At 54.1% G+C, this 15,789-nt stretch overlaps 1 protein-coding gene across 4 annotated transcripts in view; it reads right to left on the bottom strand.

Moving 5' to 3' along the window:
* The window catches only part of AXIN2 (axin 2), a 29,698-nt gene extending 15,137 nt beyond the window's left edge, over positions 1–14,561 (bottom strand). The window contains exons 1-3 of one of the 4 annotated variants that reach the window (XM_058284592.1): positions 14,428–14,561; positions 10,986–11,911; positions 2,570–2,710 (exon numbers count right to left, since the gene is read on the bottom strand). In XM_058284592.1, coding sequence (XP_058140575.1) covers positions 2,570–2,710; positions 10,986–11,800 — 956 coding nt within the window. In that variant the 5' untranslated portion in view covers positions 11,801–11,911; positions 14,428–14,561. Of the gene's footprint in view, positions 1–2,569; positions 2,711–10,985; positions 12,090–12,699; positions 12,841–13,049; positions 13,306–14,427 lie in introns of those variants that run through there. The other 3 variants (XM_004459467.5, XM_004459466.5, XM_058284593.2) reach the window with 3 other exon arrangements.
* Between the last annotated feature and the right edge of the window lie 1,228 nt (positions 14,562–15,789).

The following is a 15,789-nucleotide window of genomic DNA, read 5'->3' as shown; positions in this document are numbered from 1 at the left end:
AAAATTAAATAAAGCCAGCACTAAACAAAATTAAGAAAGTACTTCTTCTGGGGAAGGGGATAGAAATGGGGCAAATAGGGGAATGTCAGGGAGAACTTTGAATTTGCTCCCTCCTACCCTTCTCTTAACCCATTAAATAATTAACAAAAGAAAGGAAGCAGATGTAGCTCAGTGGTTGAGTGCCTGCTTCCCATGTACCAAGTTCCTGGGTTTGATCACTGATACCTCCTAGGAACAAAACAAACCAAACTAAAAAACCAACTCTCATTGGGAGCAGATGTAGCCCAGTGGTTGAGCACCTGCTTCCCACATACAAGGTCCTAGGTCCAATCCCGGGTACCTCCTAAAAATAAATAAATAAAAGCTTAAAAAATAAAAGAAATGCAAAGTGGCTCCAAGATCTTGTTCCCAACTGGTCCTATACCTCATGCTAAAATTTTCAGGCTCGCAGGGCACGGCAGGCAAAGGGCAGGAGCCCGTGTCTGGCTGAGGTTCCAATGCTAAGGACCCAGTTTTGGAAATCTGTCTATGACACAAAGAGTTATGGGACCACTCAGCCTTCACTACCTCGTCTGTAAAGATCACGACTGCCTACTTTTCTAATTGGGTCTTGTGAGGATCAAATAAAAACATAGAGGGGTCTACACTCAAGTTATCTCATCATGAACTCATGATGGGTACTGAAATGCAGCCAAGGACAGGAAGCAAGCCAGAATAATCTCTAAGAGAACTAAAGAGAAGCTTTAGAGTCTTAAGAAAACCACATCTTACTTAGGAGAGTCACTCAATGCCCTCATTCAAATCCAATGTACTCTTAGTTTATACCTAACACTGAAACTTCCACATAATCTGCAAATTACTAAAACCTGAAAGAGCAAAGTGATGCTGTTAGAAGCAAACAGCTGACAGAGAAAAAGAAGGAAAAACTACTGGGGGACAAAAAAAAGAACAGGTGCTGGCAATACATGTAAGGGTAATTAGGCCTCCTACTTGCAGCCTGGGAGATCCTTCTACAACACAGTATGAAAAAAGATCTCGGTGTTATTGGGATCATCAAGAAAAACTATGCCTTGTCTAGTACTACTCCAGAGAGCAAAACATACTCTCTTAAGAAATAACTGCATCAAAGAATAACTTTTTTCCAGTATGGATATTTAAATAGAGTTCAGTCAGTGTGGAAAACTCCCTTCTGTAGAAGCCTCCTTTCTCTGTCCTAGAGTAAAGATGTATAGACTCTTACTCTGTTTTTGCTGATGCCAAATGTTAGGAAAAAAAGAACATTCCTAAAGCTGAAACTTTCTCCTAAAGGCTCTCGCTCCCTTTACTAGCAGGGGAACTTGATATAACAATACTAGTCACCAGGAAAATCAACAGTAAAGTTCCAAACTAACCTCACTCAATTTCCTTCCTATGGTTCTAAGCCACAGGCCAAAGGCCAATGGAAACCAGACCATTTTGAACAAACTGGAAGAATAAATGATCCAGTTTTAGGAAAGTAAAAAGAATGAACTCTAAATAGGAGTATCAGTCCTATGCATTTTTGCCTTTCAAATTTGTTCCCTTGGGAGGCAAAATTCCTCCTCCAACAAGACTACAAATTGCCCAAAACATTTGTGGAAAAGCCTTCAGTGCACCCTTCTAGAGCAGTGGTTCTCAACTGGGTGCTCTGCGAGAAGCCCCTGGGGAGTTCTGTGCATGCCCAGGCCCCACCTGCCTCCTGAATCGCATCGTGAAGGACGACAGGAGAGAGGGTGGATGGCCCACCGCCACGTGCCCCTACGAGACCCAGAGAGGGCCATGCACTCCACCCACGAGGAGACGGGCACAACGTGGCTTCAAGTGACGTCAAATTCAGAGGCTGACCTCACGTGGCGGCCCGTGGACCTTGTCAGACCACCCCGGTGACTTAGTTTGCCTTAAAAAGTGAAACCCATCCATCGGCAAATTGTCCAAAAGCAGACACCACTTTGGAGAGGTGTGGCAATGAGTGAGTCTGTAAGCTGGAACCCCCTACTTCAGTTACCAAAACCTGACACTGGGTAGGTCCCCCACATGCTCAGTGAATTGAATGACGTCCAGTTGAATGTGGTAATGTCCCACTGTCACCCCTTTAGGGCACTCTGGCCTTCTGACTCCCACTATCAATGCCTTTTCCTCCAAAAACAATAAACATCTGATTAGAACACCTTCTAATACCACCCTGTACAGCTAGAATGCCTGGGTTTCAAACACCAGCCAAGCAATTCTGCCCATGCAAAATGGCAATCTACAGATGTTTCATTATAAACTCAAAGGAATCTAGAGATACTCATTTTTACCTTCTACTTCAATTTAGTTTTCTCCTATTGAGGCATCATCTAACCTTCAAGGCTCTAAGCCTAACACAATCTGGACTACCACGTCACCCACCTGAAGCACCGCCCACACCAGAGCAGCTCTCCTCTCCCACCAAACAAATGTACAAATATGCCCAGCTGGGATTTGCAAAGTCAGGCGCAGATGGCTGGGGATTCTGCTCAGCTGGCCTGGTGGACACGCACGAACATGGCAGGGACACCAGGACACTTACACGCTACTGTCCGTCATGGACATGGAATCATCAGTCAGTGCATCACTGGATATCTCACTGTCATTGGCGCTGGTGGCAGGTGCAAAGACGTAGCCGGAGCCCACGTGGTATGGATTGACAGGCTCACTCCTCTTGAAGGACCTATATGACAAATGAAAAGGCAGAGCGGTCACGATCCCAATCAGAAACCCAGGTAAACAGGTGATCCCAGGCCAGCCATGTGCATGAACCCAATCTGCTCCTTGCCAACCTGCTGCTGGGGTTCGCCTGGGTGGAGAGCAGGGGCCCTGAAGTGAAGCCTGTTGAGCTGCTGACTCACCCACGTGGAGGCTGGGGACAAAGCAGGCCTGGTCCCCCGTCAGAGTATCCCAGATGCTACCTGAGGGATGCCACAACATTCTAAAGACCCAGTTACACAGAGGAGTGGGACACCGGCTCTAGATGGGGAGGCTGTGGCATGAAAGAGGGCAAGAAATCGGTGGGAATTAAGTCTTTTCCCTTGCCACCCCCCTCTCCGAGCCAGCACTAGATGAAAACAATTTCAGATCCATAAGACACCTGAGGCATCCAAACACGACCCCCCTCTGCTGCCCACCTGGGGCTTGTTAGTCTAGTTCAGAGATGCAAACAGACTAGAGCCTGGTGTGCCATTCTCACTTCAGCCCTGGGCCCAAGGTGAGTTGAAAGTTCCAGCCTATGTGTGGGACCCCATCCCACCAGGGCGCAGGAACACGACTGCCCGTGCACCAGGCAGGTTTAAGTGAGCAGCTCAGCGGGTTCAGCGGAAGGTCCAGACGCCTCCTCTCTAAGTGTCTCCAGCCCTCTGTTGAGGCTGCCCCCTGGCTGTCTAATTTCACCCTCTTGAAATCCATCCAGAACAGGGTGCCCCTCTCCTGCTGGGCTGCATTTCTCACCAGCCAGGGACTTAAGGGGGAAGGGGGGAGTGACCTCTTTAAAAGGAAGGGCCACGATGGCCAGTGAGCTGCATGAGGCGGCCAGATGAAGCCTGAAGTTGCAGGAAGCCTCATTTAGAAAGACCCGGCCATACTCCACTGGGCTCACCGAGCCTGAGCCAAGAGTAAAAAGAGTAAAGAAGTCAGAGAAGGAGAGGCTCAGAAAAGAGAACATTTTCTATCAGGCCATTGCCAGTGGTCTTGACAAAGATGGCCTTGGGGTTGGCAAATGAAAGGCACCCATGAAAGGTCACCCACTGGTCGTTCACATCTGTTCATTGAGCGCCGATTCACTCCATGTCTAGAGCTGGACTCTGGACTTCGGGTCTCCCAGGACCCATGGCATGGGGTGGGGGTGGGGGTTGATGAGGGGGCAGGAGGGAAGAATGATGAATTCAGGACAGCCCTGAAGGGACATACCTTCATATACATCCTCTCATTTAACACTTAGAGCCACCTGGGGGAGTGTGTACCCATTTTACAGATGAGGCCCTCAATGGACCCAAAAGGATGGCAGACTGCCATGGATCCCACAGCTGGAGCTGGTGGATGTGGAGTTGATTCATCTGGCTCTCACTCAACCTTTCTGCCTCCTACTACTGGGGAAGGAGAAAGGGAACGCCAATGAAAAGCCTTCCCAGATTGGGAAAGAGAGGCTTTAACAAGTCGGGTCAGGAAGACCTGGAGAAGACTTTCAAGGAAGCAGGGCCAAAGAGTTCACCTTAACCCAGGATGGGGGGCAAATGGGGCCAGAGAAAGTTTTCCCAGCAGCCTGCATGTTCCAAGCAAACTACCGGGGCCCGAAAAGGGAGGCATGGGACTGGACAGGGAGCCCAGGGTCAAGCTGCTGCCACAACGTGGGGAGCCACGGGGCCTGAGGAGGAAGAGAGAGTTACTGTCTTCAAGGAGCTTGCACACTAGTCACAAATGCGAGAAGTTATAGTCAGAGCCATAAAAGGTCAGAGCCAGAGTGACCCTTAGAAATGACCTAATCCGGGGAAACGGACTTTGGCCCAGTGGTTAGGGCGTCCGTCTACCACATGGGAGGTCCACGGTTCAAACACCGGGCCTCCTTGACCCGTGTGGAGCTGGCCATGCGCAGTGCTGATGCGCGCAAGGAGTGCCGTGCCACGCAAGGGTGTCCCCCGCGTGGGGGAGCCCCACGCGCAAGGAGTGCGCCTGTGAGGAAAAGCCGCCCAGCGTGAAAAGAAAGAGCAGCCTGCCCAGGAATGGCGCCGCCCACACTTCCCGTGCCGCTGACGACAACAGAAGCGGACAAAGAAACAAGATGCAGCAAATAGACACCAAGAAAAGACAACCAGGGGAGGGGGGGGAATTAAATAAATAAATAAATCTTTAAAAAAAAAAAAAAAAAAAAAAAAAAAGAAATGACCTAATCCAACACTCAGATTACAAATGTTGATGAAAACCAAGAGGTACCATCAACTGAACACTCACTGTGCGCTGGTAGCCTTCCCCTTCCACAACTGCTCGCGAGCTACAAGGAGCGCGGGCTTTGTTTTCTTCACTGCTGCCCCGAGAACAGTGCTGCACATGACAGGTGCGCCACACGTCCCTGCTGCCGCAGCAGCTCCTTTAATCCTCACCGCCCCACCCTGCTGGTGCCCTCACCTCCGCCCCATGGAAGAGCCTGGCTTTAGCAGGGACCTTGAGTCTGCTCTACCGCACTGGGCCGGGAAGGGAAGCCCACCTTAGGACGGTGTGCATGTGGAGCTGACTGAGGGGGCAAGCCACGAGCACCGCAGTCATGTGGCCTCCTGTTCTGCTATCTGCGGAGGGTGGGAATTTTGTAAAGATTAAATCAGAACTTTCTCCAGCCAGTTCACATAATAAACTTTATTATGAAGGTTTTGTTGTTGTTTTTAAAGAAAAACAAAAAGCTTAAATGAGAATGTAAGATCTCCCATGACTGAGAACTGGTCCCCCATCCTCAAGCTACAATTCTCAGCCATTAAAGATAGAGGAGTGCAAAGGAGAGACAGCCCATTCTTCCGGAGAGGAGATGAGTCAAAACACAATCTCGTTGATGAGAGGAACTTATAAGGAAGATGCTTCTTGGTTCAGCATCAATATTAAGACAGAAAAAGAAGAAACAGGCTAAAAAAGTCAGAAAGAGGAAAGCACTTCTAAATGGTCTGCAAAGATTCACAGAGAGGGTGGGTCAAGTTTTAGAATCATGCAAGGCATTAGCCCAAAGTTCCCAGCTATCTGGGTACTTTAACAGGGCCTCCGCCTTAAAGCAAGATGGACAAGAGGACTTCTTCAGGGTCCCTTCCTATCTAAAAAAAGAACTCAGTAATAAGAAAATCTGTAAGCTCTTGACAGGGTCCAGAAGTCAAGAGGCCGAGAACTGGGTGGACACAGCAGAGTCACAACCTCACTGGACGTGGGGCATCTACCTGAGAAGCAGCAGCTCAAGCATGACCGTCTGCATGAAGCTCTCACCTGTTCTGAAGGACCCTAATGTTGAGGGATCTCCCAGTAATAAGTTGAAAACCCAACTGCCAACCAAAACAGAAAGCTACTGCTCTCCCAAAGGCCCTGATTTCTTTCAGTGCATTCACAACTTGTAATTATAGCTCACGGGTGTGTTTGCATGTTGCATGCCTAGCCTAAGCAATAGACTGTAAGCTCCCCGAGGGCAAGGGCCAGACTATCTTCTTTGCAGATGTATCCCCAGGACTGAAAGCAGTTTGTAGCAGGAGGCAGGGGCTCAAAACTGTGTTAATTGCCTTAAAAGATCTTGGCCCATCAAGTGGGTTACTGAAAGTGGTGAGTTTGTTTTTGTTTTTTTGTTTTGTTTTTTAAATTTAAGAGTCACAGAAGATCAAAAAACACTCAGAGGGAAGCGGACTTGGTTCAATGGATGGGGCATCCGCCTACCACATGGGAGGTCCACGGTTCAAACCCCGGGCCTCCTTCACCCGTGTGGAGCTGGCCCATGCGCAGTGCTGATGCGCGCAAGGAGTTGCCTTGCCATGCAGGGGTGTCCCCCACGTAGGGGAGTCCCACGCGCAAGGAGTGCGCCCCGTAAGGAGAGCCGCCCAGCATGAAAGAAAGTGCAGCCTGCCCAGGAATGGCGCCGCCAACATGGAGAGCTGACACAACAAGATGACGCAACAAAAAGATTCCTGGTACCACTGATAAGGATAGAAGCAGTCACAGAAGAACATACAGCGAATGGACACAGAAAGCAGACAAGGGGCGGGGGGGGCGGGGGGGGGGGTAAAATAAAAAATAAATCTTTAAAAAAAAAAAAAAAGCTCAAAGAAAAGAGAGCCTTAAATCACATTCACTCTTTCAATTCCCCGGTCTTGCTATCTTTGTCATATTAACACATCAACAAAGTCCCAAATGCAAGAGTTAGGTTTCATCCTCTACAAGGAGAAAGTGACTCAATAGAAATTCCTTCCTCCCCAACAAAAAAGACACCTAACTCCAACCCTGTGGGTGGCTCACACAGCTTTGTGCTCATTTTCTTACACATGGATCCGAAAATAAACTCACCTCCCTTCACATCCAAAATACAGGACTACTGTGCGACCAGGAATTAAAAGCGGAGTAAACCACTCTTTACTCAGCTGACTGCAGTGAAGTATTTGGATTTCCTACATTCATAACACGAGGAGCAGAACCTGGTGGCAGGGTTGAGGGGAGACAGGACCTCAACTTTTAAGAACCCCTAACTTTGTCAAAATTGCCAAATAATTTTAAGAAAATGGATTAGAGCTGTTTTCTTGTGAGTACTTAAAAAAAAAAGAAAGGAAAGAAACTGGACCCTGCTGAAGTAATTGTACCCAGATGCTTTGATTATTTCTTCAGTGCTGTTGTGCTCCCTGTTGCTGCAAGGATTTTTAAATTCCTACACCAAGTGGAGGCCTAGAGCAGAGGTTCTGTATGGGGCAGGCATCCAGACCCAGTTTCTAACTTCAGTATGCAAAGGGTTTTCAGCTGTCAGGTAGCAAAGGCTCCAGGGACCTTAAGAGAAGGGAAATGTCTGCTGCTCTCCCACCCCCAGACTATTCTTATCTCCAATCTTGATGAGATGCCAGTGTTCCTTGCTCCCTCCACATCTGGCAGGGGAAAGCCTCCATCCAGAAAGCACAGAAGAACTGACCTTTTGGGACCTCTTCTTGGGCGCCCCCCCCCCCAAACAAACACACACACACACACAAAAAAAAAAAAAACAGTGCAACTTAAAAAGTATTTGCTTCTTAGGCTGTGGTTTAGGGTTTTTCCAAGGGCCCTCTGACAATTCACTCACAAGGTCACTGCCCAAAAGGAAATACTCTTCAGCAAGCAGTTTCTAAGGCAAGACCAAGCAACAACCAATGAAGCACCTGGACACAAATGGCAACTGGGGGACTGGGTCTTTTGAAAACAAGCACACCTTACGCGCTTATTTTCACACACTGTGCTCATCAGAGCTACCGCCCTTTAATTGCAGATCACTACTTCCAACGTGTTTCCTCCAGCATCATTTTCTTTGACAACTGAAGCTAAGCTTGATTCCAATAGCATTGCACAAAAACGGGTCTCATCAGCGCGTCTGTTAGCAAAAAGGAAGCACCTGAGCCAGCAGAGGGCCATCCCCTAGACCCAAATTATTTTAAGTGAGGCCAGAGCAGAGGGCTCAGTGGGAGGCAGAGGAGAGCTGATGTGAGCAGGAGCACGCAACCGAGGGACACAGGGAGTGCCCTGGGCACCCCATACTATATGCTCCTTCCCAAAAGAAATGCTGGGCTGAGCTCCTAATCCCACGAGCCCCTTAGCACACACCTCCACACCACAACACCGTGGGCATGCGCGTGTGCGCACACGCCGGGGTTTTCGCACGTGCCTCCACCAGCAGGTCACTTTTGCCCCAAGTTATTTATAGAAGCCATCAAAAGCCCAGGCATCCCACTCAACCACTCTCCAACCAGAGTCCTTCCCTCGGAGGATAATTCCTGCTCTTCCGCCTCAACTATTTATATTAAACCCGACACCAAGCCAGTGAGGACACAAACAAGTTGTTAAAAACGAGGCTCCATTGAGTGCCCAGGGTAAACACAGTGCTGGAAGGCTGGCCAATCCCCCGGGCACGCAGCTGCCAGGGGCTGCGCGCAAGGGCTGGTGCAGACAGGGCCTCGCCGGGACTCCGGTGTTGCTTCATTCATCCCGCTAACTTACTAAGGCCCTTAGTTCCCCTACGCCAGGTACTCCGCACTAAGCGGAGGGGTGGGAGGTGCGAGTGGGGATGGGGAAGTTAAACCCATGAGTTAGACCGGATCCCTACATTCCAAGAACCAGGGAGTCTGGCTCCAAAGACAGGCGCGTGGAAGTCTAGAAAGAACTGAGGCATGAAGGGAGGATACTCTAAAACCTTACAATGAAATATGGACTAAAACCAAAGGGTCATTCTTTGAAAGTGGTATCCCAATCTGGTTGCCCCTTTCACATAGCCCATTATTAACGTTATCAAGCATACTAATTTGTTTTACATGGGTCTAAAATGTTTCCATCCTATAATAACCCTATAACATAGAAGGGATGTACCCATTTTACAGATGGTACTTGGGATCAAAAAAGGCATCAACTGAGGTAGCCAGTGGACTGGGCTGGAGAACAGGCCTTTGACTCTCAGGACACCCTCCAGTGCACTGTAGTGACGGTTTAACAGCTTCATATTAAAGTGAAATGAGATCATTTGGCTCCGTCTTAACCTCTCTTTGACAGTGCCCAGAGAGTGAAGACATACGGGCTTCACCTCATCCAGGTGAAATGCTTTAATGCAACCCATCGGCGGGAGAAAGCAGACAAGTCCTGGGTGGAAACGCGGAGGCGTCAGTGTATGTACCGGCTCCGCGATCCACAGCCAAGCAGGCAGCACCGCGCACGCAGGCTCTTCTGCCCCTGCCTCCAGGACCTCAATGCATCACCAGAATGAGCACCAAGTTTAATGCCCGGTTCTCCGCTGAAGCCTGCGGGAGGGGAGGAGGCCCCGGCAAGGCCCTGCCCGGGGTGCTCTTACATTCCCAACCACTCGCTGTGCTCTTTACAGAGGGGTGGCTCTGGTCCCTGACACTGGGGGCCTTAGGAGTCCCCGAGAGAAGGCCCCAAAGTAGCAGCCTGATCCTGGCACCTGGATGCCAGGTGTGGCCTGAGGTCCACCCACGTGTTCACAGGACAAAGCAGACCAAACTGAAACCACCGCTTAAAGACACTGAAGCGAGTGCTCACGTGGATCCTATGATTCCCTGCGAAGGCCAACCCTTGACCTCCGTCTGCACTAAGGTGTAGACCAGATGCCTGAGCGTGGGTGTACGGGCGCCCCCTGGTGGTTGAAAAGCAAGCCCTTCCTCTCCTAGAGACCAGACAACTCTCTGGCCTGCCAGGCTGGAGGAGGCTGGCTGCCCCAGGATGTTGGATGTTCAGTATTGGCTACCTGGTGCGCCCTTTTCCTGCACTGGAGGAGGCCACACCCTATACAGGGAAACTGCCATTTCATCCTAGGTCCCCAACACATGAAGAAGTCTACAGGGTTTGCTAGCCAAGACCTTCAGACAGCAATGGAGCGCCCCTCCCACACCCCCGCCCCACATTCTCTTTTTGGACATCTGAAGGGTGAGGTGGGAGGGGGGGACAGAAAACCTTACTCTAACAGAGGTCTGAAGTTGCCTCCAAAGGCCAAGAATCTCAAGACTTGGCCACTCTGTGAAGGACTGTTTTTGTCTTCGAAGCTTCAAAAAGATTAAGTACTCCAGGGTCCCGGTCCTCCCAGTCCAAGACTTCTCTCTTCCCCATTAGCACCAAACAACAAAACAACCAAGCAAAGTCTCACAAGCACTCAAAACCTGGATTAATATACCAGCAGAACACAAGGCAAGGAGCCCTTCATTTGAGAAAGTAACAGGTCCCTCCCTGGTCAGCAGCTTTTCTGACTGGGTAAATATCTAATTCTACAAAGAGAAGCACAAGCCCAGCTGTTAAGCCATTGGCTCTTCACACAAAGTTCAAAAGGCCCCACTTACCCCCATGTTCAATGGGTGCACCTGCGCCTCCACCACCACCTAGCTGCCTCCCTGGCCATGTTAATTCCACTCTACTGATTAGTGGTGAAATGACCCCTTCCAAAAACGGTGCTCGGTGGATCTGGTGACTCAGAACCATCAAAAGCTTCTCTCAACCCCTTCAAGACGCGAGCCCAGGATAATAAGTAACCCACATTAATGAATACTGCTTGCCACTGTTTGAAGTTAGCGCTGGAGCACTGCAGGTATTTAGCGGTGTGCATCACCTCTCTCCCCTTTAAACAACGAAAAGCAAGATCAAAGTGTTCAGCCAACAGTCCTAGCTCAAGTTCAGCTTCAGCAGCATATCCAGAAAGCCTACTTAACTGCAAACATCTGCAAAGCCCATCTCGTCCTCCAACCCGCCCCCCACCCCTACCAAACTCTTACCTGTATGCACTTTCAACAGTCTCCGTGGACCTCACATTCACTGTAGCCCTCAGAGTTTTGCTGGACAGGCCAACCACGGCGGGCGCCAGTTTGCATTTGAAGTCGGCACAAGTCCACTCCTCTTCCTCATTCAAGGTGGGGAGATAGCCACACACGACCTTTAGGCTCCCCAGTCCCCCGTTGCTCATGTAAGCCGTGTTCTCTCCCCCACTCCTCACATATTCGAGGTATATATCAGAAGTCAAAAACATCTGGTAGGCATTTTCCTCCATCACCGACTGGATCTCCGTCTGTGCCTGGTCAAACATGATGGAATCGATCTGCTGCTTCTTGATCCCATCTCTTAAGTAGGTCTTGGTGGCCGGTTTCAGCTGCTTGGAGACAATGCTGTTGTTCTCGATGTACCTTTTGTAGATAGCTTTGGCTACTCGTAAAGTTTTGGCGTCCTTCAGGTTCATCTGCCGGAACCCATTGCAGGCGAACCAGAAGTCCAGGGTATCCACACATTTCTCCCTCTCCAGGAAAGTCCGGAAGAGATAAGCCCCGTCCTGGTCGCCCAGCAGGGAATGCAAGGACTTGGTCCACCTGGTGAGAGGGGAGTCGGGCGACGCCCGCCCCTCGGGCTCTCCCAACCCACCCTCATTCCGCCTGGCACTGGAGGAGACAGGCATGGGTGTGGTCACCTGGCCCTTGCCCACCCCGGGCTGGCACGGTGGGGTCTCCCCTTCTTCCCCCGGAACCGGGGGCCTTGGGGCATCCTCGCGGAAGCTGCTGCTGGGGTCCGGGAGACGGGTCACCATCACGGTGCCACTCATGGTGAGAGAGTTCTCACTGAGTTTAGGTTGTTCTTCTTCCAGTTCCTCTCCGCAACCAGCGTGGTCTGTCTGTCTCTCTCAAGTTAGCAGGAGCTCATCTGAGCCTCCTCTCTGGAGAGAAAAGGAAGAGGGGAGGTGGAGAGAGAGAAAAGGGTATTGATCTAATCAAAACCAGATCTACCCAACATCAAAGCAAGAAAGTAAACAGGCTTTTCAACTCCTCAAATTCAAATCAAGCAACCCAGCTATCTGCGAGGTGCTCATCTAAAGTAGCAGGCGCTGCTTTTTCAAAGGCGAAATCTGAGCTCCCTGCACACTTTTCCGGGGGGAGTGGGGAAGGGACGGGAAAGAGAGGTGGAAGAGAAAGAAGATGAGAGGGGCGGGGGGGGGGGGCGGGGTAGGGAGACAGGGGAGGTGGAAGACAGAACCTTCCAAAACCCGCTTTGGCCCCCGCCGCGCCTCCCCGCTCCCCTCCGCCGCCACCCCCGCCGCCCCTCCCGTAGCCTCAACTCCAAAGACACACCGAGCCGCCCGGCGGTGTGCAGGTGAAACCAATTTCGGGAAATTTCCTAACCCGGCTCCGCGCACAGATAAGTCGAGCTACAAACGTGCCCTTCCCCGGCATCTGGTTCCCATTCCCCCCAGCCTGCCCCTTTCCTCTGCATTCCCCCTTCCCACTCCTTAAAAATGCAGATCCTCTCCCGAAAGAAGCCCGCCCAACACCAGGCGGAATGAGCTCCTGACTCCCAGATCCAGCAGGCAGACGCCCCCCACCCCAGATGTAAATGCTCCCTATGCGCCCCTCCCCCCGCCCGCCGCCGCCCCCGCCAAGAATCCGGTTCAGTTTCCGCGTCTCCACCTCGGTCTCCCCCGTCCCCCAAAACCAAAAACCAACTCACTCGGCCAGCACTTTGATCTTCAAACTTTCCGAGAAATCAGAGAAGCCTCGGGACCTGGCCCCCCGCCCCCAACCCACCTCCCGAACCGAGAGTCCTTTAAAACCGGATCAGAAACCATCTCACGCTACTACTGTATGTGTCAAGAACCCCTAACTCTACTGGTCTCAAGCCTACCTTTTTCCCCCCCAAAGAGAAAAAAAAAAAAAAAGTCTTATCTAGCCAATAAACAAACCGCTTTCCTTAGCACCGGGAGGATCTAAGTAAAGAGGGCAGGGTCGGGCCGGGGGTATGCGGCGCCCCCAGGCAGCACCCGGTCACCCAGCGGTGCCAAGGTGGGGCGGCCTCATTACCTGGAAGACGCAGGCGGCCCGAGGGACCGGCTCTCATTTCGGTCGAGACCCTCCGGACCGGCCCTCACCCCGCGCCCAGATCCAACCCAGCGGGTCCCAAGACCCGCCGAACGCGGGCCGGGCGCCCGGATTGGCGCGGGCAGCGTCCGGAGGCAGGCGCGGGTCGGCCCCCGGCTCCGCCGCTCGCCCAGGCGCCCGCAGACAAGCACAGAAAGCAGGAGCCAAGTCCAGAAATGGCGACGCGCGCGGAGGCTCTGCGGCTCCGCAACAGGGGCCGCGGCGGCTGGGCGGCCGGGGGCGCGGGGCCCGGGCGGGGCGGAGGGCGCGGGCGACGCGGGCGCCCCGGGCTCGGGCCGGTCCAGCGCGCCGACTGAGCCGCGGCCGGCGCTCGAGGCCCCTTAGCGCAGCCCCGCAGCTGGGAGGGGAGAAGAGGAGGGGGGGGAGGGCCGGGGCGGGGAGGGCGGGGGGCGCCACCCTTTCATCCCACCTTCCCTGGCGCACTCCCGCGCGCCCTCGCCGGCCGCCCGCCCGACTCCTGCGCCGCGACCCCCGGGGGGACATCGGCCCCTCCCCGCGCCCCCGCCGCTGGGGAGGGGGCTCCGGAGCGGCCCCCCGCAGCGCCCGGCGCCCGGCCCGCGGCTCCCCTCCGCGCGGGCCCCGAAATAGCTCTCCCGGCAACTTCAAAGGGCCGCCCCGCCGACGCTGCCCGGCACTCACCATGGAGCCGCGCGCGCGCCGCGCCGCCACCTCCGGGGCTCCCCCCGTGGGGCCCCGAGCCCGGCCCCGGGCTCGGCTCGCAGCGGCAGCCCCGGGCCCCCCCGGCCGGCCCCGGCGGCGGGGCACATGGGGAGCCGCGCGGCGGGGTGGGGGGGAGGCGGCAGCCCCGCGGCCTCGGGACCCGAGCGGCAGCCCGCGGCCAGGGAGGGGCTGGGCGGCGCGCCCCGCCGCCCCTTGCGAGCCCCGGGCCCGCCCGCCCGGCCCCCGCCGCCGCCGCCGCCCCCGGCCCCTCCGGCCCCCCGCCCGGCCCGGCGCGCGGCGCAGGTCCCGCTTCCAGCAGGCACTCCGCGCACCCAAGCGGCTCCGGGCGCTTCCAACAAAAACTGCGCCGTGGATTTAACTGTGCACTTCAAAGGCGCGGGCCGCGCGCAGGTCCTGGCAGGGAGGTACGCGCAGGCCGCGGCCCGCCGCCCCCCGCGCCCCCGGCGCCACCGCTACAGCCGCCCGGCCCCGGTCCCCCGCCAACCCGCCCGCCCCCGGCTCGGCCTCAGCCCGACCGGGCCCTCGCCCGCCCCCCGCGCCGGGGCTCGGCGGGCGCTCGCCCCCTGGCCGAGGGGGGCTGGCTTTGAAGCGGCTCTGCGGGGCCCCGGCCCACCCCCACCTTTTACACCAGGGCCGGGCCGGGGGAGGCGGGAGGCTCGCGCGCCCCGCGGCCCCCACGTCCGCGGCTTTGCGGGGTTATTTTTATTTCCAGGCTCTCGGGCTGTTACTGAGTTGCCAGGACCTTATCAAAGCGCAGCCGGCTCCAGCCGACTCCCCCGGGCCGGGCGTCGGGAGCCAGTGATCCCGCCGCGCCAATCACAGGCGCGCTCGGCCGGCCCGCGCCGCCCGCCTTAAAGGGACAGCGCCCAGCTCCCGCCCCGGCCCGGCCCGGCCCGGCCCGCCCCCGCCGCGCGCTCGGCTCCCGCGTTAACCCTTCCCCCGCCCTCCTCCGCCCCCTGCCAGCCTCCCGCGGCCCCGGTGGCTTTCTCAGCCTGAGTTTCTGATTTCCTCTTTCAAGTTCTCCAGCCTCTTCGCTCTCTCGCCTCCTTCCCTCGCCCTCCCCAGCTCTGGAATGCAACAGTTTATTGTAGCGTTCAGGCCGCCGCCAGAACTGCTAGCAGGCAGAATTTTTTTCCCCGATCATCAAACACTTTCTACCTCTTTTAGCATGTCCCTGGGAATTTGGGCTCGGAGGGCTTTAGGAAGGGATTTCCAGCTCTGGGCTGGACTGGCCAAGTGTCAGAGGGCGCCCGCGGACAGGGACACGGAGGGCGCGTGCTGCTTGTGTGCCCGTAGCTGAATTTGGGTAAATACTGGGCCAGGGTGCGTTTGTGGATGTGTGAAGATGGGGGTGTGAATGACTCCTACAGGCCTGAGTGCTGGAGACGAGTTCTGACACCAGTTCCCTGGAGATTTAACCCTCCCTTCCTAACCGTGCCTGGCCCATCTGTGCCTTCACTGGGCACACTCTGACCATCTCTCTGGAACAACTGCATACCTTCCACTCTCTCGCAAGCGCCCCCATCCTCCCATATGGTACATACTAAACAGTGTCTTTTCCCCACCAGACACGCGGTTTTAATGTACTAAAAACTCCACCCCACCGCCACCTTCGAGTTTCTCCCCACATTTTCCCCATAATGTTTATGGGACATCACTTCAACTCGAAATAATAAAACTATGCCACAAAATGCAGAGCCCTGTTTCTTTAGTCATCTCTTGCGGTAGAACGATCCCTCATGTGATGATGTCAGAGTTCCTTTTCTCCCTCTTAGGAAATAGACGGGTATGAACCAGAGCCCCAAGGACTGCAGGGCAGGACTGCCAGCACCATCAGCACCCACAAGGCTTTAGTTCTCCAGCTCGGCTCACTTTTCTTCTACTTACTTTCATGTTGAACTTAATACATATGGGCCCTTGTAAATGCAGAGGTGCCTCTAACTGGGCATTAGACCTGCAAAACCTTAAAGAATGCAAGAAA

Source organism: Dasypus novemcinctus, chromosome 21 (genome assembly GCF_030445035.2).
Source record: "Dasypus novemcinctus isolate mDasNov1 chromosome 21, mDasNov1.1.hap2, whole genome shotgun sequence".
Taxonomy (NCBI): domain Eukaryota; kingdom Metazoa; phylum Chordata; class Mammalia; order Cingulata; family Dasypodidae; genus Dasypus; species Dasypus novemcinctus.
Note: the sequence above shows the minus strand (reverse complement) of the source record. Positions and strands in the feature narration are given on the sequence as shown.